At 42.1% G+C, this 25,900-nt stretch overlaps 1 protein-coding gene across 6 annotated transcripts in view; it reads right to left on the reverse strand.

The window, feature by feature from the left end:
* The window catches only part of Atp2c1 (ATPase secretory pathway Ca2+ transporting 1), a 109,425-nt gene that overhangs the window by 59,754 nt on the left and 23,771 nt on the right, over nt 1–25,900 (reverse strand). Inside the window, exons 1-3 of one of the 6 annotated variants that reach the window (XM_021171340.3) lie at nt 23,445–23,715; nt 22,961–23,146; nt 22,068–22,079 (exon numbers count right to left, since the gene is read on the reverse strand). The exons of 1 other annotated variant lie outside the window; for it this stretch is intronic. In XM_021171340.3, the coding sequence (XP_021026999.1) occupies nt 22,068–22,079; nt 22,961–22,966 (18 nt within the window). In that variant the 5' untranslated portion in view covers nt 22,967–23,146; nt 23,445–23,715. Of the gene's footprint in view, nt 1–22,067; nt 22,080–22,960; nt 23,147–23,444; nt 23,741–25,900 lie in introns of those variants that run through there. 4 more of the 6 variants (XM_029481804.2, XM_021171342.2, XM_029481807.2 and 1 more) reach the window with 4 other exon arrangements.

Genomic DNA, 25,900 nt, shown 5'->3' on the forward strand with positions numbered 1-25,900 from the left:
TTCCTCTGTTTAAAAGGGTTTCAAAAATAAATCTTAAAGACAATTGTCTTACAACTTGAAATCTGCTGTGGATGTATGCTTACTCCATCTGTTTCCAAGCAGGGTTACTTTTCACACTCACTCTAGGACCCCAGGGACAAAGGGAGAACTGCTGACCCTTCTTTAGGGATCAAGAATAAGGGCGATGGGCAGAACAATCCAACTGGAAAGGAAGCAGCCTTTAAGGAGTAGAATTGAGGTTCTGGAGAAATCTGTTTAATGGTTTCAGTCTCTATTTCACTGACACAAGAAATACACAGGAGTTAGTCGGAGGGACTAGTGCATCCCGGTATTTGCCACTAGTGCATCCCGGTATTTGCTAGGTTGTACATAAAGGACAGTAAGATATAGAGAAATAGAATAAATCTGGGTTAGAGGTTAAGTAGCCTGCAAGCTGTTAGTAGTGGGAACTGCATTTCCAAGGGAGATGAGGGGGCCACAGCTGTGTTAGCCTTCCTACAAGGCTGATAGAATAACTAGAATTACTGTTTCCATTAAACTGTAGAAAGATGGAATGTTACAGACACAGGCCCAAGTTATCTTATTAGCCATCTTAATACCTATTTATAGTCCACCTCTATTTCTGACTTAACATCTTATAACTACCAGGGAAATCCGTTTAGAATAAACTGCCAAGGCAGTCATGTTCACCAACCCAAAGGCTAGGACTCTCATCAAACAGGACTAACAAGACAGACTAATGAGGTATGCAAGAGATGGTAAATACAAATTAAGACCACAATAAGATACCACTCTGAAATACTAGAATAGTTAAGGTCAGGAGAAAACCACAGTGCTGGTGAAACCAGAGAGGTGTGCAACATTCACTCTCTTGTGTGGCTGTTAAATGTGCAGCCGCTACAGGAACAGTTCAACAGCTGCTGCATACTATTCTTATGTTATTAAGCAAGAATTGGGTCTTTCTTAGTTAAATGAAAAGTTATTAAAGTCTAAATGATTTAGTTAGGGGTTTAATTTTGAGAAATACAAACTATAAAAAGATCAAGTTCATCTGAAGGTAAACGCATCTTAAGAGATCCTGTGGCTGCCACATCTTGTTTACAAAGAAGTCCACATGACCATGGTCTCCACTGTCAAACATGCTTATCTCCTATTTGATCTTAAGCAGCCTGCAGGCTGAAGTATAGAGCCATCCTCTAGTGGTCGAACCTGCTTTGCAACTGAAGCTCTGGTTTTAATCTTCAGTGGGGGGTGAGGCAGGGACCTAAGCTATAATGTACCTTAAATTCCCTCCTTCAGAGCCTTCCATTTTTTAAACTACTACACTGTGAACCACCAATTCATGCAACAAACTAGCCTTTTACAAACCCCACAGGCACAACCACTACCCCTATGATCTATATCCTACAAAGGCGAATTACTTCAAAAGTCAAGTAATACCAAAACACAAACACACACAAGAATATATACTGCAGAACCTTTCAAATATTTAGAGTGTATAAATAATTAACTTAAATGTTGGTCTTTATTCATTAGATGCCTTCATCGTTCCATTGAAGACAGATTTTATTTTACAGAGAGGCCAGGATTTAATTTCTATTTTTTATAGTAAGCACCACTACACACCGGTTTCTAATGTGACACATACTCAAATTGCACAGAAGCTGCTATGGACTGAACTGAGCCCCTACAATTCACAATAAGCCCCAACCCCTTAAAAAGTGATGGAATTCAGAAAACCTCTTTAGGAAGTTAAGAAGGTTCTGATAATAATGCAAGATAAGTTAACTGCCTAACAAAGACAGACAAGGAACACTTCTTCTCCCTTAGCCACCATGTAAGGAGTTGAGCAGGAGAACTCTCTCCTGGAACTACAGCACACAGCACCCCCTGACCTGGCTCCTCACATCCTACAGAGCCTAGAGAAATGAATGTCTGTTATTTAAGCATATGAGGTATACAGTATTCTATTAAAACAGGAATGGGCTAAGATGTGGGTCTTTTATGTTTTTATACACATAACTATGCATCTACTTATTTTTTAAAATTCCCCACGTTAAGTCTAACACGCAGCTATAGTTAGCCACCACTGACTTGAATGTGAAGAAGGCACGGTATAGACAGAAAAGAAAGTTTTAAAAGAGCCAAAGTGAGAGCAGGTGCAAACAGGACTGAAGTTCACTGTGGTCTCGGAACCAAGGAGACGGAATTTGAAAAGTGACTGCTTTACTCACTGGAGATGTAACTAATTGGTAGGAAGCCAGGATCAATCTCTTAGAGTTGCATGCTGATGCACATTTGTAACCCTAGCACTCCTGAGATAGAGTAAGAAGCCATTGTTAACTACATAGAAATTACATATAAAATTTTAAAAACTTCCTGTAAATTAAAGCCAAAAGCGAAGAACACTAAATAATCTAGAAGTAACAGCATAATCCAGGTAGAATGTGTACTTTTCATACCCAGACTAAGCAATATATCCAGAAAGACCCACACATTATCATTAATAGTGAAATTTTGATTCCCAAAATATCCAAACAACTCCCAAACCCCACCCACCCAAATGTCTTCCACTGATGTTCTGGCTGAGGAGGCAGCCAGTATTTTCCTGTCATTCTGTAGGCCCACTCATGCCCCTACTGTACCACATTCCACTGTGCAACAAGCAGCAAACCAAACAGCTTCAGCACTTAGGATGGGACAAGACAGCAGGCTCCTCCAGCTTCAAATACAGCTCTGCTTTCAACATAAAGCTAAACTCAAGCAAGGAGTTACAGCTTTGAAAGAAGAAGAAATGAAAATGCTTTAGCTCGTGGTCCTCACAGCTTACTAGTAAGCAGCAGCAGGCCTTATAAAGCATGAGTGACTGTACTGAGTCCTCAGCACTTCTGACCCAACAGGTCTGAGTAGGAAGATGCATTCCCAACAAGGTTTAAGTAGGGATGTTTCTGGACCAGGGGCTACACCTGAGAACCACCACTACAGTCACAGTCAGACCTGATCGACTTCAATCATAACTGCAAGTCTATGTTTTCCCAGCTGTGTGACCAAGAGCACCTTGTTTATCTTCTGAGTCCCTTTCCTCAGAGGAAAATTAGGAAAAATACCTATTTTGGTTTCAACAAGAATAAGAGACAAACAACATAGTGTTTATCAAAGTATACGACAAGCATTCAGAGCCTACAGAGCACTAATATATATGTCTCATTGCATTCTAGATCTTCAGAAGTGTCTAACAATGTTTTTGAAATCTTGGTATCTTTTGAAAATGTCTTAGTAACAACAAAACTAGTAATAGGAAAAACTCAGTAGGCTTTTCTGTCTTACTGGGCAATTATGTAGCAAACAGAAAGGGAATGTACCCCGAATGTTACCCCCAACCTTTAAAACGATCTTCCACTGAAAGCACAAAAGATAAACTGATCTGAAAAATAACCTCCCACCATCTGTGATCAGATCTTATCTACAAAGAACCAGGAAAGCTATGAACTCCACTGAAAGTGCTGAGACAGAAGCTTGTCTCCACCAGAAGCTATTTTACTGGCAAATGAAGCTGTGCACACAGAAGTCAAGTCTCTTCTGATGAGGTTCTTCATGGATTACACCCTAGCAAAGGACTAACAGAAGCCAGCATCTCAGAATGGCCTAGCCTCTTAGATTAGGATCTGTTCAGCTCTACCAAAGAGAAAATGCTTGCACTGCAAGGCTAAGGAAATGTGAACACACTCTTATGAAATAATGCACAGGCGAAAGAGGCTGAAAGGCCACTTCTGTCTAGAGACACGCAGATACCAAAATACACAGGAACATCCACAAATGCTTCTGTAATATTCAAGTTGACAGATGGCCTGACAACTGTACTTGCCAAAATTACCAACATAAAAATTTTGTCTTACAGTCCCAAGGGCAGGACGAAATGTGTTGATTCTCAAACTAGGTCTAGATTAATACTTCTTACCCTCGCTGAACATTAGAGAAATCAGGAGGGGTTGTTGTTTTCATTTCTATGGTCAGAAACCCAGACAAACTGAATTAGAATCCATAAGCCCTAAGGATGAGTGGGTTACAGAGATGAGCGCTTCTTTATTCTCTCCAATTTACAAGTACAGGAGCTAGAGGAACAACGAAACTTTCCAAAGAATGAGTTCAGCAAAGCACAGGCTGTGGGAAACTCGACAGAATAATAAACATGCTCTCTCAACAAACAAACTGCAGAAAAAGAAAGGGAGACAGTCTCAAACTACAAGAAGGGGCTCCTACTTGGGTCTTGGTTTAAAACAGCTGTTTTCCAACTTCAACCACGGAGCTCACTTTTCATGTGTTTGTCTCCATTTTTTTTTTTAAGACAAGCAGGTTATTCTTATAAATAGTCCCATTTAATAAATCATGACTTAGATGTTTTTCACTGGTTCAGATAACGCACCCGTGAAGGAACGGTGTACCCTTCTCAGCACATACCAAAAAGCACAGATGCTTTCTACAGAGTAAACTTTGCCCCTTCGCCCCTCCAAATTTCCTCTGTTGAAACCTTAACTTCCAGTGTGACTGTTGACTGTATTTCATTGTCACTGAATTAGAAACAGGGTCATTACAGAGGTAATGGTTGCTCTACAAAAAGAGGAGGCAGAGGATGGACACATAGCCATGGCAGACACAGCAAGAAGGGGCTGTCTTTGACAAAGAGAGGCCTCTCCAGAAGCCCGTGCTATAACCATAGAACTGGACTTCTAACCTTACACCTGTAGAAAGTAATTTTTGTTTAAAGTGCACAGCAGCTCTGGCCTATTATAATGTGACTGTCCTGAGAATAGTGGTGTGAATTTTGATCACTTTACTAAAGTGGTTACCTATGAGGTTCGATTTTTTGGCTATCAAGTTACTGTTTGAGGATTTATAATTAATATATTTTACTTAGTTATTTTGAAGCCATGTAAACTATCAGGTATTTTATCATATTTTCCTCAATAGATACTTCTTTCCAGTAGTACTGTTATCAGATTGTTCTGTCTACATACATTACTCAACTCCTAGGTTCTTTCTATTTCTGTATGAGCTTTACATCCCTGTAGCCTTACATCCCTGTAGCCACATTTTATGTCGTGGACCTCCTATGAGTCTATGAATTATAATATACCATACAATCATTCTGTTACTTCTGGTGTTGCAGGTGTGGCCCACAGGGAACACTGAATAGGCAGGCTGGCTTATAATCCTTCTGACCTGTGCTCAACAACTTTTGAGCATTTATTTCCTTATTTTCTAGCATAAGATATTCCAAGATTGCCTTTGCATTTTCTTAGCCAGGGCACTAGAATTAACCATTTCTCAAGCAAGCTTTGGTTTCTCTTATTGACAGTAATCTTCAGAAGTAGATTCTAGAGGACTGCAGCAGAGAATTAAGGAATATATTCATACACACACGCCATCTTGGTTAATCTTGAATAGATGAAAATGTAACTTAATTCTGTCAAAACTAAAACCAGGTAAAAACGGAAGAGTCGCGGCTGGCCTCCATTCTTCTCTCTCTACAACCCATCTGTTTCTAACACATCCTATCCTGCCTCTGTCTCCTTCTGCACAGATAAGGTGCATGGTTTCTTATTTCCTCTTTGATTTAAGGTAACACCAAATGCAGGTACCTTCTTTTTACTTTAACAATGTATACCCACCACCACTCAGCGATTCAGAAAGCGCCCTATTCTTACTGCTGTGAGTCTGTAAATAACCATAGGTTTTCAACAGTTGCAAACAATGAATCATAAAACATGCGTTTCATGTTGGAGGTATGGCCTAAGAAAATTTCCTGAACACAAGACAAAAGGCAAAGACAAAGGCAAACCCCATCTGTGGAGTTTGTTGAGTAGTACTGGACTCTCTGCATGGGATGCACACATGCCAGCACATGGGACACTATGGTAATCAGTTCTCTCCTTCTGACACATCACTGAGGTGGGCTGCTAGAGCAGCAGTGAGAGCTAATACAAGGCATCTCTGTGTTCTGATTTGCATTTCTCTGAGTAAATCTGAATTATATCTCTAACATATAGAGCTGGTTTTAGTATTTTACAGGAATTATCTTTTATGTGCTTTGAACATTTATCAGGTTTTCAATTGTTGGAGCTCTTTACATAATAGATATCTTAGCCTTTATCTGTTATCTAGTGCAGACATTTTCTCCTGACAGCTCTACTACCTTTTTTACAATATAGAATTCCAGTTTTATATAATAAAATTTAGCAATCCTCCCTTATACAAGCTCCACATTTTGAGTCATTCTTAAGAATGTCTGTATTTTAAGGAAGAACTGTAATACCTAATTCTATGAACTTGATGGTACTCAATAATGAGGCATAATTTTATTAACCTCATGGTATTCAATACTTAAGCACATGGTGACAAAATTGCACAATGTTCCACTTATGTCCAAAGTTCCAGACCAGCCTGGCCAACAGAATATAACACCTTGTGTCACAAACAAACAAACAAACAAACACAAGGCTGAACAGACTGACCATGTGCCAGTAATTCTGCTTGTAAGGCCACAGCCTGTTAAAAGGACCCAGATCCTTAGGTTCAGGTCAGCATTTCTCTCACAGCAAAACCTAGAAATACCCTGTCTGTTCAAAGGTGAGTGAAGAGATAAGGTGCTATATGACAGTTTGCCATTCATAAAACAGGAGTTTTGACACATAACATAATATGAACTGAGAAAGCATACTAGGTGAACTGAAATAAGACAGACACAAAGAAAACATATAATTACGCTTCTGTAACTAGGACATACATTAGTAGTAACTGGGGCACTGTGAGTTAAGTTTCTCTTTAGAATGATAAAAAGGTAGCCACACATTACAATTTTTCTCTCTCATTCATTCCAGCTTATCTGCTAATTCTTACTTGCCAAAATGTTAAGCACTTTCTTCAAATTAAAAAGAAAAAAAGGTAAAAATCAGTAAACACTGTTACTGCTAAAGCCCTACCCACCTCCCTTTCTACACACGCAGTCCACTACACAAGCCAGCATCTTACACGTGGTAAGCCTGTTTTCTAAAGCATTCAGTGTCTTTACCCTAGAGCTGTTAGTACTGGCAATGTCACTACGGTGACATACAGAGCTACTCTTCGTTCTCTTTAACAAACACACACTAAATATTCCTTACCCCGTTATGAAATACAGTAGACAAAAAAACTATCACTGACCCGTTATAAAATTTAGCTCATCTGTTGTGATATCTTTAAATAACAAGAATTTCCACTTTTTACCCTTCAATGAAAGTTCTTCCTAGAATACTTTAAAATTAAGTTTGAACAATTTTCTTCAACAATGCAATAAGAAATCAATTACAAACATGCTCCTGCCAGAGGTCTTCTATCTAATACCAAAATGGATGTAGCAAGTGTAGTACTAAGAGGAAAGTTGCTGGCTATAAATACCTACATTAAATGTGTGTGTGTGTGTGTGTGTGTGTGTGTGTGTGTTTTCAAGGTCATCTCTAACTATGCAGAAAAAAAAAAAAAAAGCAAAAAACAAGGCTAGCCTGGGTAATAGAGAACTAAGACAAGGAGAAGAGGAAGGGGAAGGGGGAGGGAAGGGAGAGAGTGGAAGGGAAGGAAACAGAAGAATAGAAGAGGAAGGCAGGAAGGAAAGAGAGCCCAAAGTTAGGCACAAGGATTAGAACAGAAGCAAAAGAAGTAACAATGAGTGGGATGGACTAAGAGCTGGCTTCTTGAAAAGATAAAATTGAGACCCCTTTACTAGACTAACAGAAAAAAACCTAAAAGTCAAAAAGGAAAAAAAACATTCTATCCCTGAATACACAAATACCACAACTCATAGAGCACTCCTATCAGTAACTGTCCACTAGAAACTTGAATAACTCAGAACAAATGAGTAAATTCAAACAGACCAGAACCCAGAAATAAGTCTATGCGTATACTATAAATGGATTTTCAACAGGATTCCAAAAACATACCGTAGGAAGGGTGACAGGAAATCTGCAGTGCAAAAGAATAAATCCATTGCTCATCTTTCAACATACCAATATTACAGAAATGGAATCCTAACGGGAACTTACGATCTGAAACTGTACAACTCAGTACACTAGGTCTGTTTACTACACAGGACAACTCAGATCATCAGTACTCACCCAGGATGACACCAGCACCGGTCTGTTTACTACACAGGACAACTCAGATCATCAGTACTCACCCAGGATGACACCAGCACCGGTCTGTTTACTACACAGGACAACTCAGATCAGCAGTACTCATCCAGGATGACACCAGCACCGGCTTCATTATGGAAATAAACAAAGGAGCGCCGGGCATGGTGGCGCACGCCTTTAATCCCAGCACTCGGGAGGTAGAGGCAAGCGGATTTCTGAGTTCGAGGCCAGCCCGGTCTACAAAGTGAGTTCTAGGACAGCCAGGGCTACAGAGAAACCCTGTCTCGAAAAAAAAAAAAAAAAAAGGAGCTTATCAGGTACCAAGGCACAGAAACAAAATGCCTCCACTCCCTCTCTGCAAAAGTAAACTCCTACTTATTACAGACAATGTAAAAGCCAACTACTAAGTCCCAGATGGTAAGGCTCTACAGTAGTAATTCAGAGAAACATGAAGGTATGCTGCCTTACCCACCGCTTGAAAGGCTGTGAAAGTCTCTCCTCAGTGTGACCTCAGTGCTAAAAAGGCAAATACCAACCCTTCGTTGTGCTACAAAAAGAAGACAGCTTTTCCAGCATGGAGTAACAAGCTCTGAACAACAGGTAATGATGACCTAAGAACGCCTTAAGGAGTCTGTGTGCTTTGTAGGACATTACTGGGGCCTACCTGAAAACATTCATACCATAGTAATAATTCTGGAAATAATTTAAAGAAGAAGTGAAGGGAAACAATTAAACTTTTAAAAAGAATATTAGTGGGAAGAAGTATGGTCTGAAAAAGACACTTAAATGAGAGCAGTGTCAACCATTACCCGGATTTCAATAAAGATTGCATAAAAAAGAGCATGGCAGAAGTAGTCAAATACTTCAGGACGGAAAGCATGGCATGTGTCTGAGAGCAGAATGAATATAAGCAACTCCAACAGGTGCCAGAAACGTCTTGCGAGCACTGGAACCATTTCATATGGGATAGGAAGTTGGCCCTCTTCTGATCCTGATCCTTCAAGGACTAATCTGCCAAGTGCAGGGGATATTACTATGGTATGAATGTTTTCAGGTAGGCCCCAGTTATGTCCTACAAAGCACACAGACTCCTTAAGGCGTTCTTAGGTCATCATTACCTGTTGTTCAGAGCTTGTTACTCCATGCTGGAAAAGGTGCACACACCAGTTTCCAGCACTGAGTGTGTAGGCTCTCTGAGGAGCTGCTATGAGACGTATCCCTCCATACTGAGCCCTAACTTCCAAAGCATGGCCTCTATGGGGCTCACGTTCAGGTTAGTTTTGAAATGGTTTTCAGAGTGGAACTACATTCGGCAGTGTCAGGACAGCCATTGCTCAGCGACAGAGCACTTGCTCAGCATTCACAAAGCTCTGGACGGCTGCCCCAGCACACAGAAACAAAACCCTAGCATAACCACAGCTAGTAAATCATAGCTCCTCCCATGCTTATAATACTTAACAATGAAATTAAAGGTTCTAAATGCTACCAAAGAGTTGTACTTAAATGTCCATTCTAATCCACTGCAGTAGAACAAACATAAATAACAATATCAAAAATGCATTTATCTCTGGATACCAGCAGGGATTGAACACAGGAAAAAAATTCTTATTCTGAAAGTACAGCATAATATTATTTTAATGATGTTTTTTATAAAAAATAAAAATTGCACATTAAAAAGGGGAGAGGGGGAATGTTTGAGATAAAACATAAGAAAAGGTTTGAGATAAATGTAGTGGTAGTTTATATTCCAACCCTCGGATGCCCAGAGGTAAGCTGTCCAACCACACAGTCCCACCACCTTCTGTGTAGACAAGCTTAAATACTTTTGGTTTCGTTTTTATCATTATTACAAACAGAACCAAACAACTACAATTACTTCTTTTTAACTCAATTCATCTTGGACCCTGCCACCGCATCTGCTGCGGTAGACATCCCAGGCCAGTACTCCACTGTGCAAGTCTAAGCTGCACTCTCAGAAGAGACAATATTGATGTGTTTATTATTCTGGTAGTTACTGCTACAAACCTCTAAAGAACTGTGTCAGGACTCTCTCACAATGTTCAGGAGCTTGCACTCTGCTTGGCACCCGGCCAGGGCCTGGCATCACCAGAGTTCTAACTGCTACCCATCAGAGGAGGAGGAAAGCATTATTAACACAGAGGTTTGGTTTTCTGCTTTTGTGGGGAAGGGGGTTCAGACAGGGTCTTGCTACATCTGCTCAGGCTGACATGGCACACATGTGCCAGTGCCCAGCTGGTCCTGGTTCTACTGAGCTCACTTCTTCACCACTGGCACTGCAGAGCCTGCCACTCTTCCTGTGGCCACCCACAATCTCTCCCTGAGAAGTACATCCTTGTGCCTTTTGCTGTTTTTCTTCACATGTTACTATTTCTTGTAGATTAAAGTGTTCTGAGGAATGTGCCCTCTCTTGTTCTTCCAGTATGTATATAATTGATTTTGAGATTTCATATCATGTTTTTTTTAAGCATTTCCCATTCCAATGTCCCATTTCCTCCCTAAGGTCAACTAGCTATCCTTATAACCCCGACTGAATAATTCATCTTTTCTCCAAGTTATTCTTTGTGGAAGCAAGCAAAGAGAAAATAAAACAGGTTGAATTAAAGATCGTTCCCAGCCTCTTTATACAGTCACCTACCCCAAAGGCCATATCCCAAAGCAAATAGCCCAAAGGCCCTTCTCTGTGGGGCTGGAGAAAGGACTCAACAGTTTAGAGCACTTGCTGCTCTTGAAGAGGACCACAGATTGGTTCTCAACACTTACATCAGGAGGTTCGCAACTGTCTGTAACTCCAGCTCACGGGAATCTGACACCCTCTTCTGGCCTCCTAGGAATCCAGGCATGCGTGTGGTACACAGGTATCAACATAGGCACTCATACATAACATAAAACAAACATAAACAGGAGCCCTCTTTAAAAGCCATAGTTTTTTTTACCTATGCAAGAATACCTCCTCAGTAAAGAACAAGTCACTGTAATACCTATAAAATTTCAAGTACCTCTTCCACAGAAACAGACAAGCAGATTCCAAAACCACAGAGAAATGCAAGGGATCCAAAGCAAAACAAGCAGTTTGAGGAAAGCTGGCCTCATATCTCAGCTTCAGAATTACTACAAAGCCATACAGCAGCCATCACACAGTGGTGATGCTGGCAACAGCCAGACACAGACAACGGAGCAGAGCCACGAGCCAGGAGAGAAACTTCACTTATGGAAAACCAAGGGCACAAAGACAACTCAGTGAAGACAGTCTCCTAAATGGATGGCACTGGATAGTAGCATTCCCTGCAAAACAATACAGCTGGATTTTATCTCAAAATTGATCAAGTGGAAAAGGTAAACTAAAATGCCTAGAATAAAACATAAATCAGTTTAATAATCCTGGTCTACAATCAAAGCAAATGAAACCATTAAGTTTTCAAAAAGTCCAAAGAACAGGGAAAATACTTGAAAACCTTATTTCTGATAAAGGCCTAATAAATAACTGTGCAACTGACTCTTACATAAGTACCGGTAAAGGACATATTTCTATTCAAGATCTAGGATGGATGGAGATGGAGATATAGAGATAGATATAGAGATAGATATAGAGATAAGAGACGGGAGACAGAGAGGGAGGGAGGGAGGGAGATCAGCTCTTAGCTAAAAAATAAAAAGCAAATGAGCAAATTATGAAGCGGTTATAGATGAGAACATCTGCAGATACAAAATGGCCACAAGCCCATGAGAAGGCGCTGGGCATCACCAGTCACTGGGGAATACACACCAAAACTAGAACATGCAACCACCTCATACTCCTGGGGAGGCGCCTCACAAACAGAAGAGTAAAGCGTAGGCGAGGATGTCAAGACTGGCTCTGACACCTGCACTGATCACATACTGCTGCAGTTCCTCAGTTAAACACAGTATCACCATATGGCTCAGCACCACACTCCTACACATATATCCAAAGAATGGAAGCCATATACTCATGCAGAAATCTATATATGAACACTCACAGCAGCATTATTTATAACTGCCCAACATTGAAACAGTTCAATGACCATCAAATGGTCAATTAGTAAATATGATACACCCATACCTTAGAATATTATTCAGCCATGAATAGGAATAAAGTGCTAATACATAGCAAAGCATAAATAAACTGAAAGAAGCCACACATAAAAAGTCTCATATTGCTCAATTACATTTATACAAAATGTCCAGAATAGGAAAATCCAAACACAGAAACTAGATTAGTGGTTGCTAGGAGCTGGGGAAGGGAAGAATAGGAAGTGAATGCTAATAAGGTAGAGATTTCTTTGGGGAAGTAACATAAGAGCTCTGCAATCAAACTACACATGACGCTGCAAATGTGCACACTGAGCTACACTTCAAAACAGGATTTTAGGGCGTGTGGATTTTTTTTTTAAGGAAAGGCCAAGGTTTATAAAACAAACCATCATTTACTACAGCAACAGAGAATAAGCATTTAGCTGGGTGACTCTAGGTCTGAAGCAAGGCATCCAGAGCAAAGCAGATTCATCTAGGGAAACGACAGCAACACTGACAGTCACAGGACTCGAGCTGTTGCCAACTCCCCAGTGTGGAGAGGAGACAGGACTGAGAGGTGTAACCAGGGAACCAAGGCAGCCAGCCCAGGGGAATGACTGCCACAGCACAGCTGCTTGCCCTCCAATTACAGCCAGGCACAGCTCTACAGCCCTGCCCGCCCCACTGTACGCACATGCAACCCTCTGGTAAGCAGCTCTCTACAGCAAAGTAGGAGAGATATCCTACTCCAAATAAATAGAAAAGAGATATGGTCACTATTCACTTCAAACAGATTCAAATCATTGAAAATCAAACAGGATGTGGGTGGGGCTAGAACAGAGTACAAATGGTAAGAAGCTGAGCCTAATCCGCACTGCACAGGAAAACCCAAGTAGGCTGGGATGAGACCAAGCCAAGGATCTCTGGAAAGGAGACTCTACCTGCATACAGTAAAGCTAATGAAAAATAGTGTGCTCTACTTTAACCTTTATTTCCTGAACCAGAGAGATAGCTCAACAGATAAACGACACTTGCCACACAAGCCTGGTGACCTGAGTTCCATTCCCAGAACCCACATAAAGGTAAAACAGAGAACAAACCCCATTTGTCATCAAACTTGCACATGTGTAACATGGCATGCTCAACCAAACATTTGCATCATTCATACACACTAATAACATGTTTAATGTATTTCTTAGGAGGGAATTTTTATGAACAAGTCAATTGCTAGGGATGAGAATGTTGCAGACAGACATAAGAAGGAAGGTGTGAGGCAGAGGAAGCCTTTGTTGTTGATATGGCACCAGTCAACTCCAGATGCCTCAGACCCATGGGAAATTGACAGAGATCCCCACACACACACACACACACACACACATATCTCAGAACAGCCTCAGACGTATAGCAAAGCCTGCCGTTGTCCAAGTGCAAATGTTCGCAATGTATGCAAACTCTAGCAACCACTGCTTGCTCCTCCCAGATGTTTATATCCTCAGACTGCTTACCTACAGATGCTAGCTAACCCATCACAGCACAACCCCTTGGGGCTATACATCATTAACACTGAGGTTGTGGGCTGCTGTGAATTTGGAGAGGCTTCATAAGAGCACACACAGCCCTCCTGGTGCCAGATTTTCTGTACATGTGTCTCTGTGTCTGTCCTGTCCACATCCCTTCACTATCCCTATTCAGGGTTCAGGACCGGAGCAAGCAACACAGAATATAGTAGAAAAGAGACTTTAACAAGTTCTTAGACTAGAATGAAACAAGCTGGAACCACTTACAGAAATAAAAACATGTCGATGTGCAGGTTCATGACCTGCTAACTCGATCCCACAAGACCACAGGAGCACTGAGCTCACCTAGCACCTGCATGCTGGTTTCAGGCTCCTGTTCTCTATACACTCCCAGCTTCTTTAGGAAAATGGTGTGATTCTACAGTTGGTGCAAATTAACAACACAGCAACCCAGATGCACCAAACATCATGTAGCACCAGAAAGTATATTAGTACTATTCAAATGAGATTGCATTATAGAAAGGACATAGGAATAATTTGATCAACAAGACTATATTCTATGTTAATTCATAAAATAAATATTCAAAATCCACATGAATAATAAACAGGAATACAGAACAGGACATTCTTAAGAACCACAGGAATGGCACGGAAAAGACGGCTCTATGGTAAAGTTTTAATTCCCAGAACCCATGTGGTGGCTCACAACTGTAGCCCCATGGGATCCAAGGCCCTCTTCTGGTGTGCAGGTACATGAAGACAGAGTATCGTATACATAAAATACATAAATAAATAAATCTTTAAGAAAAGAAGAACAGGAGTGAGGAAAGCGGCGGTCACCAAGCATCTATCACAGAAGTAACTGTCACCTCCAAGAAACAGTACATACAGGAGAACAAGCCTAAGGAAACGCAGGTGAAGCACACCAGATGGGACATGCAGGTATAAAGTGCTTCCCCACTACAAGTGCTTGTGACAAAGAGATTATTGCCTCTTCTATCACAAGGTAAAATGATTTGGATTAGTAACTGCAAAAGGGGAAGCCGACTTTAAATGAAGAAACCTGGCAGATAGTACCTTAATCAAGCGACCACCATAACTTTACCAGTCCTAAGACATACAATTATGAGTAATCAATCGCCTAATGAACTAAATCAAGGGACAACTAAAAAGAAAAGCTGACCATCACTCTTCAAGTGTCCAGCTCATACACAATGAAGGAGGAGACTGGAAAACATGACAGACAGAAGGACACAAGAGCAATGACACCTAGAAGGGAAGATGGAGCCTACAGTAGGCTAGAAAGAGCATTTTATAATTGTGGATTTCCTGGGCTTGTTAATTACACCATGTGTATATACAGTGCAACCATAAGGGAATCCAGGAGGCAGACACCTGGGAACTCTAGGAACTAGTACTGCACCCTTTTATGTAGATCTAACATTAACACAGCAGAAAAGGCTTAACTCAATCTCAGAAAAACATTTCCTTAACAATTAGATTTGCATCCATCAGATAAATGACCACACTAGAATTATATTATGCTATGGAAAGAATCTGGCATTGGTTTTTGTTGTTGTTTTAGTCAAGTTGCAAAGTGGGCATATTTCATTACTATCACTTCATACAAGTTACTGAAGACATCTGGGGGTGGCTGGAGGGGCTGGGAGAGGGCTATATGCCATGTTACCCAGACCTTTTTCAGATCTGTTACGTTTTTACTATCCCACAGCAAGCACTTGAAGGCTTTGCTGCCTCTCTCCAATCAACTGCAGTAGCAAACATTAGATCCCATCATCTTTTCTAGCAGTCTTTTTATAAATAGTCACTTCATTAAGCAATTAGCTGGTGATCATAACTTTGCAAGCTACTGAAAACTAAACCTTATGAAATCAATCATTGTTGTGACACCCTTGTGCTTGCTTGTCAGTGTGTGTAGTTACAGGTGCAGTGGGGAGCTACTGAGTCCTTAAAAGTAGTTTACTAGCAGAAGCTAAAACATTTAATATAGCTTTCAATATTTTTGTCTACTACTAAGTTATAAATTACTAAAATTCCAAGCCAAAGAAGCAGCATATTTAATAAAACCACCAGAAAATCACTGATCTATAAAAAACTACCACAGGCTTCTTTCACATCCAACTTAGAATTTGGATAAACACTTAGAGCCTTTGAATCCTAAACTAAAACGTCCGTGACCAAAATTTCCCTAACTCTTTCTTTCAGCTAAGTTAAAGAAACTCCGCATTTGCTTTGCAGCTTTTGGCTCTGGGCACCTGGACACGTGTGAGCCTGCCTAACCTGACAGACCCACCAAGTGCAGTGACCACCTCTTTATGAAGGAGGAAACCATGGCTCAGATGCAATTTTCTTGCCTTTGCTTAGAAACGTGTTTCTCAATAGGTACCATCACTGGGGGGCTAAATAACACCTTATGGAAAGGAGGTGAGGGAGGGGCTAACTTGTGTACAGGACAATGTTTATCAGCATCACTGGTGTCTACCAACTCGATGGATGCTACAAGCCCACTGCAGCAGTGACAACCAATAATGTCTCTAGACACAGTCAAATGTTCTCTGGAATGTGCAATTACCCCAGATGAGAGAAGCCGAGCGAAAGCTAACATTTCATTCAATCAGCAATACATAGGCGCCAGACCCTGCTCAAACTGAGTAAGAGACACTGGACAGTCTCTACCCACAAGAATCTACTTTGAGCCTTCTAACAAATCTTCTAACAGAACTGCTGTTTGATTTAAAACCTCTCTCCATACACAGTCCTGTAAGACTCATTTAAAAACAGAAAACAAAGACAAACAAAAAAACCAATCAGCAATGGTTACATCTTTTTCTGGGGTAGAAAGGACACTAGAGTCCCCACAGGATCATAGGTTCTAGATTCACAAGCCAGATATCAACTCTGGATTACAGCAGCCCTCACAAGCATTAAGAAAAAACATAGAAGAGATTACTTACCGTGCCTTTACAAAGTGCACCACATGCTATTTCTGGCATTCAAGACATGAAAGGCTCTTGCCTCCTCTGGGAGAAATGTAGCAATGCCATTTCACAGAATAAGGAAATCCAGACTCCCAAAGGCCTGGGCCAAATATGTCTACGCCCACCAATATAAAAACTGAGATGAAAAACAAATACTCTACTAAAGAAACACTGCAACAGCCAAGCGGTGCCTACTAGAAATACTGTGGGGGAAGGACTAGATGGGCACAACATAACATGTATGAATGAAATGACAACAGCAAAGGCTGAGTCTGGGGGCTCCAAGGGAAAGGTCAGAGGATGAGGAGATCCAGAACACGTTTTAAGTTATTACCTTTGCCCTAACTCATTACTGCAAGGTGCCCTAGGGAAGCCTGATCCTTCCTGATTGCCTGCTGCTGGGGATCTGACCCAGGGTCCTGCCCAGGGCCAAAGGCAATGAGCTGCTGAAGACAGCACCGACAATGTTCAGAACCGTCCCATGTCCCACTTCAACTGTCCTGTTTTTCCGTGAAGGGCTGAGCAGGCAGGCCTTCCGCTAACATCTGCTGCAGTCCAATTCTCTGCGAGTAAATAAAAATAATGTTTTACAAGGATGCTGCCAAGCCTTTCTAAGAGCGCCCTGTTAGGTTACTGCATGAATCCCGGGAGCAGAGACAACACGACTTTAGGTCAGCACATTTACAAAATGACTGCATGTCAAAACCAAAGGCTTCACTTAAGCAATTATAATTAACAGGTAAATTATAGAAGCCCAACTCCTAAATTCTCTAATACCTGTAGCAGACAAAGAAAGCAAGCAGAAACAAATTAAGGGCCAGTTACAGCCACTCTGAAAAGATGTTCCTGACCCGTTTAATCACTGTCCAAATCTCTAACCTTTTCCCATTTCAAACTTTTTCTAAATGCATCACAAGTTCGGTCCAAGGGAAGCTAATTCAACATAACCTGGAGAAGCTACTTATCTACTAAGGCTGACAATAACTCTTGCAACAAAGACAACGGACAGTAACAAATGCATATAAGTTAATACGTGAATAGAAACTCTGGCCATTAGAAGTCATAAAGAAACGTACCAACTTAGCCTGCAATGTTAGTGAGCCTTTTTTCTTGTGTGAAACTATGGCACTGGCCTGGGAGCGCACTAACCTGCTTTACTTTTTACCACGTGACCTCAGGAAAAGCACAAAGAGCTTTGCTGTAACAGATGCCTTTAAATCAATACGAAGACACTATCTTTTAGCAAGGTAAACTCTTTGAGTTAATGGTAAGCTATCTATCACCACCACCACCCCAGACAAGGTTTCTCTGTGTAGCCTTGGCTATTTGGCTGTCTTGGGACTTGTTCTGTAGACTAGACTGGCCTGGACCTCATAGAGATCCGACCACCTCTGCCTCCCAAGTACTGGAATTGAAGGTGTGAGCCACCAACGCTGCTGGACAAGAAGCTATCTTTTTATCTGTAACAGGGTAATTTCAATTCATCCCAACTTATTCTACTACCACGACATGGTATTCTTGCCATCTTTAAAACAAAAGTCAACTTGCAAAACACATATTGGTTAAGTAAAATCTCCAAAGCTTTGGGCCTCATGAGTATGTTCCCCAGACAACTATTTTGTTTCATAATGTTTCAATTAACAAAACTAGATTCTGTTGCCGTTAATTGCTAAGACTATTAAGACAATCCAGGGCTCAGGAAATGGTTTAGTTTGTGAAGTACCTGTTTCATAAGCAGAAGAACCTGAGGTCAGGTCCCAGCAAGCACATAAAATCTTGGTACAGTGACAGACATGTCTGTAACCCCAGCTGGGGATAGACAAATAGAGACAGGTGGGTCTCTGCAGTTCACTGGCCAATGAGCCTGACTAAATCTGTGTCTCCAGGTTCAGTGAGAGACCCTGCCTCAAAAACTAAGGCTATCTAGGCTGACAGCAGAAAGTAACCTCTGCCCTCTTCACTCGGGTACATCCATATGCACACATGTACATACAGGTGCATAAACACACACACAAATACTAAGTTAACTGTCAAAAGGCTACGGCTAGTCTGGAGAGATAGCTCGGTGGGTAAAGACACTTGCCAGCGAGCCTGACAACCTCAACTCAATCTTCAGAACCCACATGATGGAGATAACCAACTCCCAAGCTGCCCTCTAACCTGCACACATGTAAGTGTGTACACATACATATATACACATACACACTCACACACAGATACACACACAAAATGTGAAAAAAAAAGTTCTAAGTCTATTGAGTCTATTGCTTACAAAATCTAAAAATATTCTCTGCTGTTTAAAAAATGTTCTTAGATACTCTTTTAGTTTCAGGCCTTGCTCATGTGCCAATTAAAACTATCTTACAGACAATAGTACAAATAAAATAAACTCCATTTCCCACACTTCAAGACTTAAGACACGTTTAGAGGTTGGAATAAAACTCAAATGCTTCCCTTCCCTCTGCTTGGTCCATCCTAGAGCCCCTCAAGCCGCCCTGACACCCTTCTTTCTTGAGTTATCCCAAAACAGCCAGCCATCTGAAACTGAGCTATCCCAGAACAGCCAGCCATCTGAAACTGAGCTATCCCAGAACAGCCAGCCATCTGAAACTGAGCTATCCCAGAACAGCCAGCCATCTGAAACTGAGCTATCCCAGAACAGCCAGCCAAGCCATCTGAAACTGAGGGATGAACTACTTTAAAAAGTATAAATACAAAAGTCATCAACGAAGATGGGGCGTTGTTTTCTAGCTGACTGCAGCATTTCCTGAAATCCTAAAGATTATTGTATTTTTACTCAAGAATGAGACAATCAAATAGTATTTTTTTAAAAATGATGAAACTCTTAGAAAAGCCCCTTAGAAAAGGCCAGATTTGTTGCAACAACTAAACCAGTTAACAGGAAGGCAAGAAAAATTATCTGTAAAACCCTCCAGCTACAAATGTCTTCTCTAATAAGCCATCTTTTAAACTGTCAACAACTTTTAAAAAATAAATATAAAAAAACTGCACATATGTGTATCTCAGGTTACTACGTGATAGTTATCTTGTTAGTTTAGACTTGTAATAAGTATTTTAAAAGAAATTCCAGGGGCTGGTGAGATGGCTCAGTGGGTAAGAGCACCCGACTGCTCTTCCGAAGGTCCAGAGTTCAAATCCCAGCAACCACATGGTGGCTCACAACCATCTGTAACGAGATCTGGTGCCCTCTCCTGGAGTGTCTGAAGACAGCTACAGTGTACTTACATATAATAAATAAATAAGTCTTTAAAAAAAAAAAAAAAAAAAGAAATTCCAAAGGATTTAGACAAAAATCCCTACAACTGGTTGTCTAGGACTAAATCTTAAAATTCCTGGAAATTAATTAAGGTTTCAAATGTTCCTACTGACTGGTAGGAACATTTTTCATGTTAATTAATTAACATGAAGTACACAGACAACTATGGCTAAAAAGTAGTCAAGCTTCCCTGAAAATGTTTAAGTGGGCCCTGGGGGGTGGGAGGGGAGTCTAGGAGAACCAAAATCTAATGCCATAGCAAATACCTCTACAGTCAAAGTTTGAAGAAAATAGATAAAGCCATTTCCTCCCAGGACATAACCACTCTACACGTGACTGCTAAGAACGCTCTCTGTCCATGAAGATGCTCCAGAGAGCTACTGTCAGGTAACCCTATACAGTTCACCCAATCATGTAACTTATCTGCCTACCTACTAGAAATCTCCTTCTAGACAACAGTTAACACGGCTTAATCACTTATTAAAGCTGTGTCAACCATTTCTCTGGCTTCGTTTACTATACCAACCCTCCAAGATGGCGTTATCCCATGCTCAGAAGCACAGGGTCAGATTTTGGGGAATGGGAAAATTACCAGTCTCCTAATATGGTTTGGTGGAACCCTAACCTTGATTTACAGCACTAACTCTACAGAAAATCCCTTAATTGTCATGACTTTAATGCCAGGTCACATCATAGTGTGCATGGAAACATGGACGATGCTATTAACAATTAGCATTTATTGAGTACTTACTGTATGCCAGATGCTGTTTTGAGCACTTATGACAACTTCATGAGGCAGCTCCCTTTACCCTTATTTTTATAAATGAAGAAAACACAGCATAAAAAGCCTTACTAGTGTGGACAAGGGCAAACAGTGCGGAGATGCAGTATTTAGTGAGCCGCCTTGCTCTTGTCCAGCATCCCCCTCCCAAAAAAAAGTCTGCAGTGTTTCTCGCTCAGCCCGGCAACCTTTGTGAGCTACACATTTCAGTCCCAATTATAGGAGAACAGCAATGGTAAAATTTCTTGCCTTAAAGCCATATGGATTAGGGCAAGATTTTAATATTTTAATATTTTGGCTCCACATTTTCTAACCTGTTAATAATCAGGTCAGAAGAGGGTATAAATTATAAAATGAAAAAAATACAAGTCTATTTTAAAATAGTCAATTGCTTTTGAAGATTCCAGGCTATCTCCAAGTTCTTCTAAAAAAAAAATATTTAAACGATTTAAAAAAAAAAAAAAGCATGCTAATATAGTAAGAGATTAACAAATACAGTTTCTTGATGGTCAAATATAATGGAGCAGAAACCCCCTCAATTTTTAAGATGATCATACTCTATGAGGCCACGCCATTCTTGTGTGGCCATAAACTACAGATGCACTCCTAACAGCCACCCCCTTCCTCCTCAGCACATGAGTGCTAGCTCCATTACTCATGCTCTGACTCCTAAGATACCCACAAAGAAAGCCAGCAGCCAAGTATCCACCTACTTCAGGCTACTCTCCGAAATCCGGTAATCCTCTGAAAATAGCTCCACAGATGCACAAGAACTCTGAGATTTTTACTTACAGAGATTTCTAAATAGAAACCACTATATGAATGGACTTAATATTGTCTTATAAAAAACAAATCTGACTTTCTTAAATCTATAAAAGACAAGAGGAAAGGGGCTTGGAAAAACAACATTCCATACATCAGAAAAAACACAACCGCTTTCCTCAAGATCCAATTAGCATATAACTCCTCTGCAGCTACACACTTGAACGTGTCAGAAAATGCAGTCCACCAATTATCCCTCTAGAATGAACCTGGGCAAGTTAACCCTGCCTCTCACAGTATCCCCGACATATGCCACGGTTCTCCAATAGCACAACAGATTACGACATCCACAAGAAACACCTATTTTAAAATTTAAAGTCCTACTTAGCCAATCAAGCTTCCATTCTCAACAGAGGAAAAAGCATGCAGCTTAACTGCAGCTCCTGTGTATGAGATAAAGATTTTAAAAGCAAACAGTTCGGGGGGGGGGGGGGGGAGAAATGATTTGTCAAGTACCTTTTCTAGCATCTTGCAGTCCAGTCAAAAAAGGAGGGGGGAAAAAAAGAAAGATAATTACACATAAGCCAGAAGTCAGCATAAACAATAAACATGGTTAGTTCAAGAGGGAAGAAATATCATTTATTCAGTTATTCAGTACTTTTTAAAATCCAAGTGCTATAAATGAGAAGCAGTATTTGAATGAGGCCAAAGTGGTCCAGTAACGTGACAGACAAATGCATCCAAACACAATGTGTAATGGAGACAAACAGGTTCTACTGTCAACCTCCCAAAGATGTTTTGAAATAGGGCGGGACTTTAAGACAGGAAACTCTCAGAAAATTTCATTAAACTCCAGTGTTAGGGTTTTTTGGCTTTGGCTTTTTTGTGTTTTGGTTTCTTTTTTTTTTTTTTTTTTTCTTAATCTGAGTTCAAAAATGCTTTTTGCCAAAGCTAGAATTTATTTTAAAAATCTTTTTAATTCAGTCACACACTCTAACAAAGCTTGCTATGCAAATATACAGACATTCGATCCACTGCTTTCTCCTCCCCTTTCCACTGCACATCCACAGATTCCTTTCAAAGAGCTATAAGGATGTGCACAGATGCTATCTCAAATGAAAACTTCCGTTCCATTCCCTATGCTCAAGAAAATAACAATTTCCCAGGAAAGCAGAATCAAGCTGTCACCCGCAGAACCCTAATCCCGGCAATGCCCACATTACCAAAATAAAAGCTACATGCCCTTCGGGAACCAAATCCTCAGACATTTCACATGCAAAGGGCGGAAAAAAAAAATCAATTACATAAAATGAGGAAAATAAAAAGGTGGGAAAAGACAGACAACTTAAAAAGCAAACCACCACACCCTCAACTCTTGTGTTACAAACCCATCTGCCAGGGGCCTTTACCTTCATTTTCCATCGAAACTGCACTCTGGTTGATGGCTACAAAGTCTTTAGTGTCAGCCACGGCCACACTGGGAATAGAGAGGAGAGGAGGAGGACAAGGAAGAGAAGACCCCGGAATCCCAGGCTGTCACCCCCGCTCCCGGCCACGCGTCCCACGGCTGCTCCCACCACCCCTAGCAGCAGCATCTGCAAGAGAAACCAGGAGAAGCGGAGCTGAGGAGAGGGGAGAGGAGCAGGGCGACCCTCGCCCAGCCGCCACCACCCTAGCCCACCCCCTGCGCCGCCCGCAGCGCCTGCGACACACACGCCAGCCGGGCGGCGCCCGAGAGGCGCCCTACGGGCAAGAGACGTCCCCCCCTCCCCACCCGGACGCCCCCTTCCCTCTGGACCTGGAAGTTTCTGGAAATAGGGGCAGGAGTAGACACCCGAATCCTCCCCGACACCCCTGAGGTCCTCCCCTTCCCTCCAGGCTGCGAGGACTCACTCGCGGGGCTGCGGGGGCGCCCCACGCGCCTCGGGCGACCCGGAGCTGCTGGCAGCACGGCGGCGCCACACGGAGCCCAGCCGCGTCCCGAGGAGAAGGAGCAGGACGGCGGCAGGGAGGGGAGAGGAGGAGCGGCGAAGGGCCCGTCAAGCTCGGCCCGCCGGCTCCGCGCGTCTCCGCGCACGGCCGAGCAGCTCTGCTCCCGCCTCCGCCTCCTGCGCTCCGCTCCGCCCCTCCCCGCCGCCCGCCGCCCGGCGCTCCCTGCACTGCCCGGCCCGCCGCCCACCGAGCTTTGTCGCTACCACTTCCGCCCGGAGAGGCGCGCGCGCAGGCGCACTCCAGCTCTCGGCGCGGGTAAGCGGAAGTGCAGTGAGGCCGAGCCTGCGAGCCCTAATGGACGTGGTCCCGGGGATGCAGAGGGTTCGTAGGAGAGCGCGCGGGGCCCACGGCTCCTCCTGGGCTCTCGGGATAGCAACTGCCCGCTTTCTACACACCCGGCGGCGCAAGGGGCGGAAGGACACCCGTCCCGGTCTCCAGCCACACATTCTGTCGAGGCGGCCGCGGGTACGAGGCAGAGACAGGCACAGCCATAGCCGGGTCACAGAGTCGCCTGGGCGCTCTCTGCACAACTCTGGAAGTCTCTCCGGTCTCACGGCCGTCACAATCTCCCCGGACGACACAGAGAGAAGCTGATGTTCCTGTCAGCGGCCTCCCACGCGTCGTACCCTCACTTATAAACACGAGCTCTGGCTGCTTCTCTGGTCTTGGGAGGACTGGTCATCATGGGACCAGTTTCCAAAATTCTTTCCTGCTCAGGAGTGTGCTCCGAAACCCCATGTGTCATGAAAGGGCAAGGTTCAGAGTGACAGTTCGAAGAAGGAACCCTGACCTTTTTCATTGAGTGAATGCAACCAGAATAGCTGAGATAGAATCTAGAAATCAAGTCGCCCTGCCATCGAAGCCGAAGAACCCATATTACCTTGGCCGCGGCTATCTAATTTTCCAAGTCAGCCTTTCACTTAGCACCTCACACAAACCCCTAGACTTTTAATGAATAGTTGCTACTCCTTAAAGCACAGGAAGCCATTGAACCACTCTCCCACCTATATCCACTAGAGGGCAGAATTACACCTATGGCCAGTTACGGAGCATCCTCTGAAGACCCCCTCCCTCCCATTCTGCTCCAAAGAAAAAGCCTCTACAGGTATTTTTTCCTCCGTGACCAAATAACCGTAACAAAATTGCTCTTTTATATCGGGTCCTATCACATGCTTTCAAGCACACGTTCTACATAATGGACCAAGTTGCCTATCTTCCTGTGTTGGGTGCCTGTTAAGCTCATTTAGTATCAAATTTTCTGGACAGCTTCTGGGTTGACATACACACTCCTATTTTGAAAAATGAGCTTTTGCCAGGCATAGTAGTTCATGCCACTCATGGGAAACAGAAGCGGAGGATGGCCGCAATTTCCAGGCCAGGCTAGTGTAGAAATCTATAATTCATCTCCACTTTGGTATGTGTGTTTAATGATGTTTTATATGCCCCGTGGCATAAGCTTGTGGCTTCTATAATAAAATTGCTGTCTCGTGCTCAGTTTTAAAATTAGTTTGTAATAGTTATTACTTAACAGAATATTAATGTTACAACAAGCACAATTTAAAACACAAAGTTTATAAGGTAGGTTACATTATATAAACACTTAGAATTCATATATAGACTTCTGGAAAACGTAATTTTATTGTTGTGCTGGGGTTTCTTTTATCACCTTAACAGGGCTAGTGTCATCTGGTAAAATGGAAGCTCAACTGAGAAAATGTCTCCATCACATAGACCTACCTACAGTCAAGTCTGTGGAGAATTTTCTCAAGTGATTGATGCGGGAGTGCCAGGATCACTGTGGACAGGGCTATCCATGGGCAGGTGGTCCTGAGTTATATGAGATGGCAAGCTGAGGGAACCATGAGAAGCAAGCCAGGAAACAGTGCTCCACCATGGGCTCCACTTCAGTTTCTGCCTCCAGGTTCCCACTTTGGATTGCCTCAGTGATGGAAAGTATAAGCCAAATGAAGCCTTTCCTTCCCGAGCTGCTTGCGATGTCTTAGGACAGCAAACGAAAAGAAAACTAGGACATCTGTATTGTTAGTTATTGGACTAATTAGCTGAAACTCTACGAGTGTTGCTTAAGATGGTTTTTCTATTCTGTACCAGATCTGATCATGGCCCCACACTAGCCGATATCAGCAACATTGACTTATATTTCCTGTGATCGAAAGTTAGCATTTATTATGTATCTGCATATAATTTATATATTAAAGCTTTAATCAATACTGTTAAAGCCAGAGCAGCATGCTCTCCTCTTTAATTTCCTCCTCTGAGCATGCTGGATCCTTCTGTGAGGGGCTGTGTACCATTCCCACCTCAGTGTGTGACAGAGGGAGGGACTAAAATATAGTGAA

The sequence above is a fragment of the Mus caroli genome, unplaced genomic scaffold, assembly GCF_978045245.1.
Source record: "Mus caroli unplaced genomic scaffold, Mus_caroli_1 scaffold_11, whole genome shotgun sequence".
Lineage (NCBI taxonomy): Eukaryota > Metazoa > Chordata > Mammalia > Rodentia > Muridae > Mus > Mus caroli.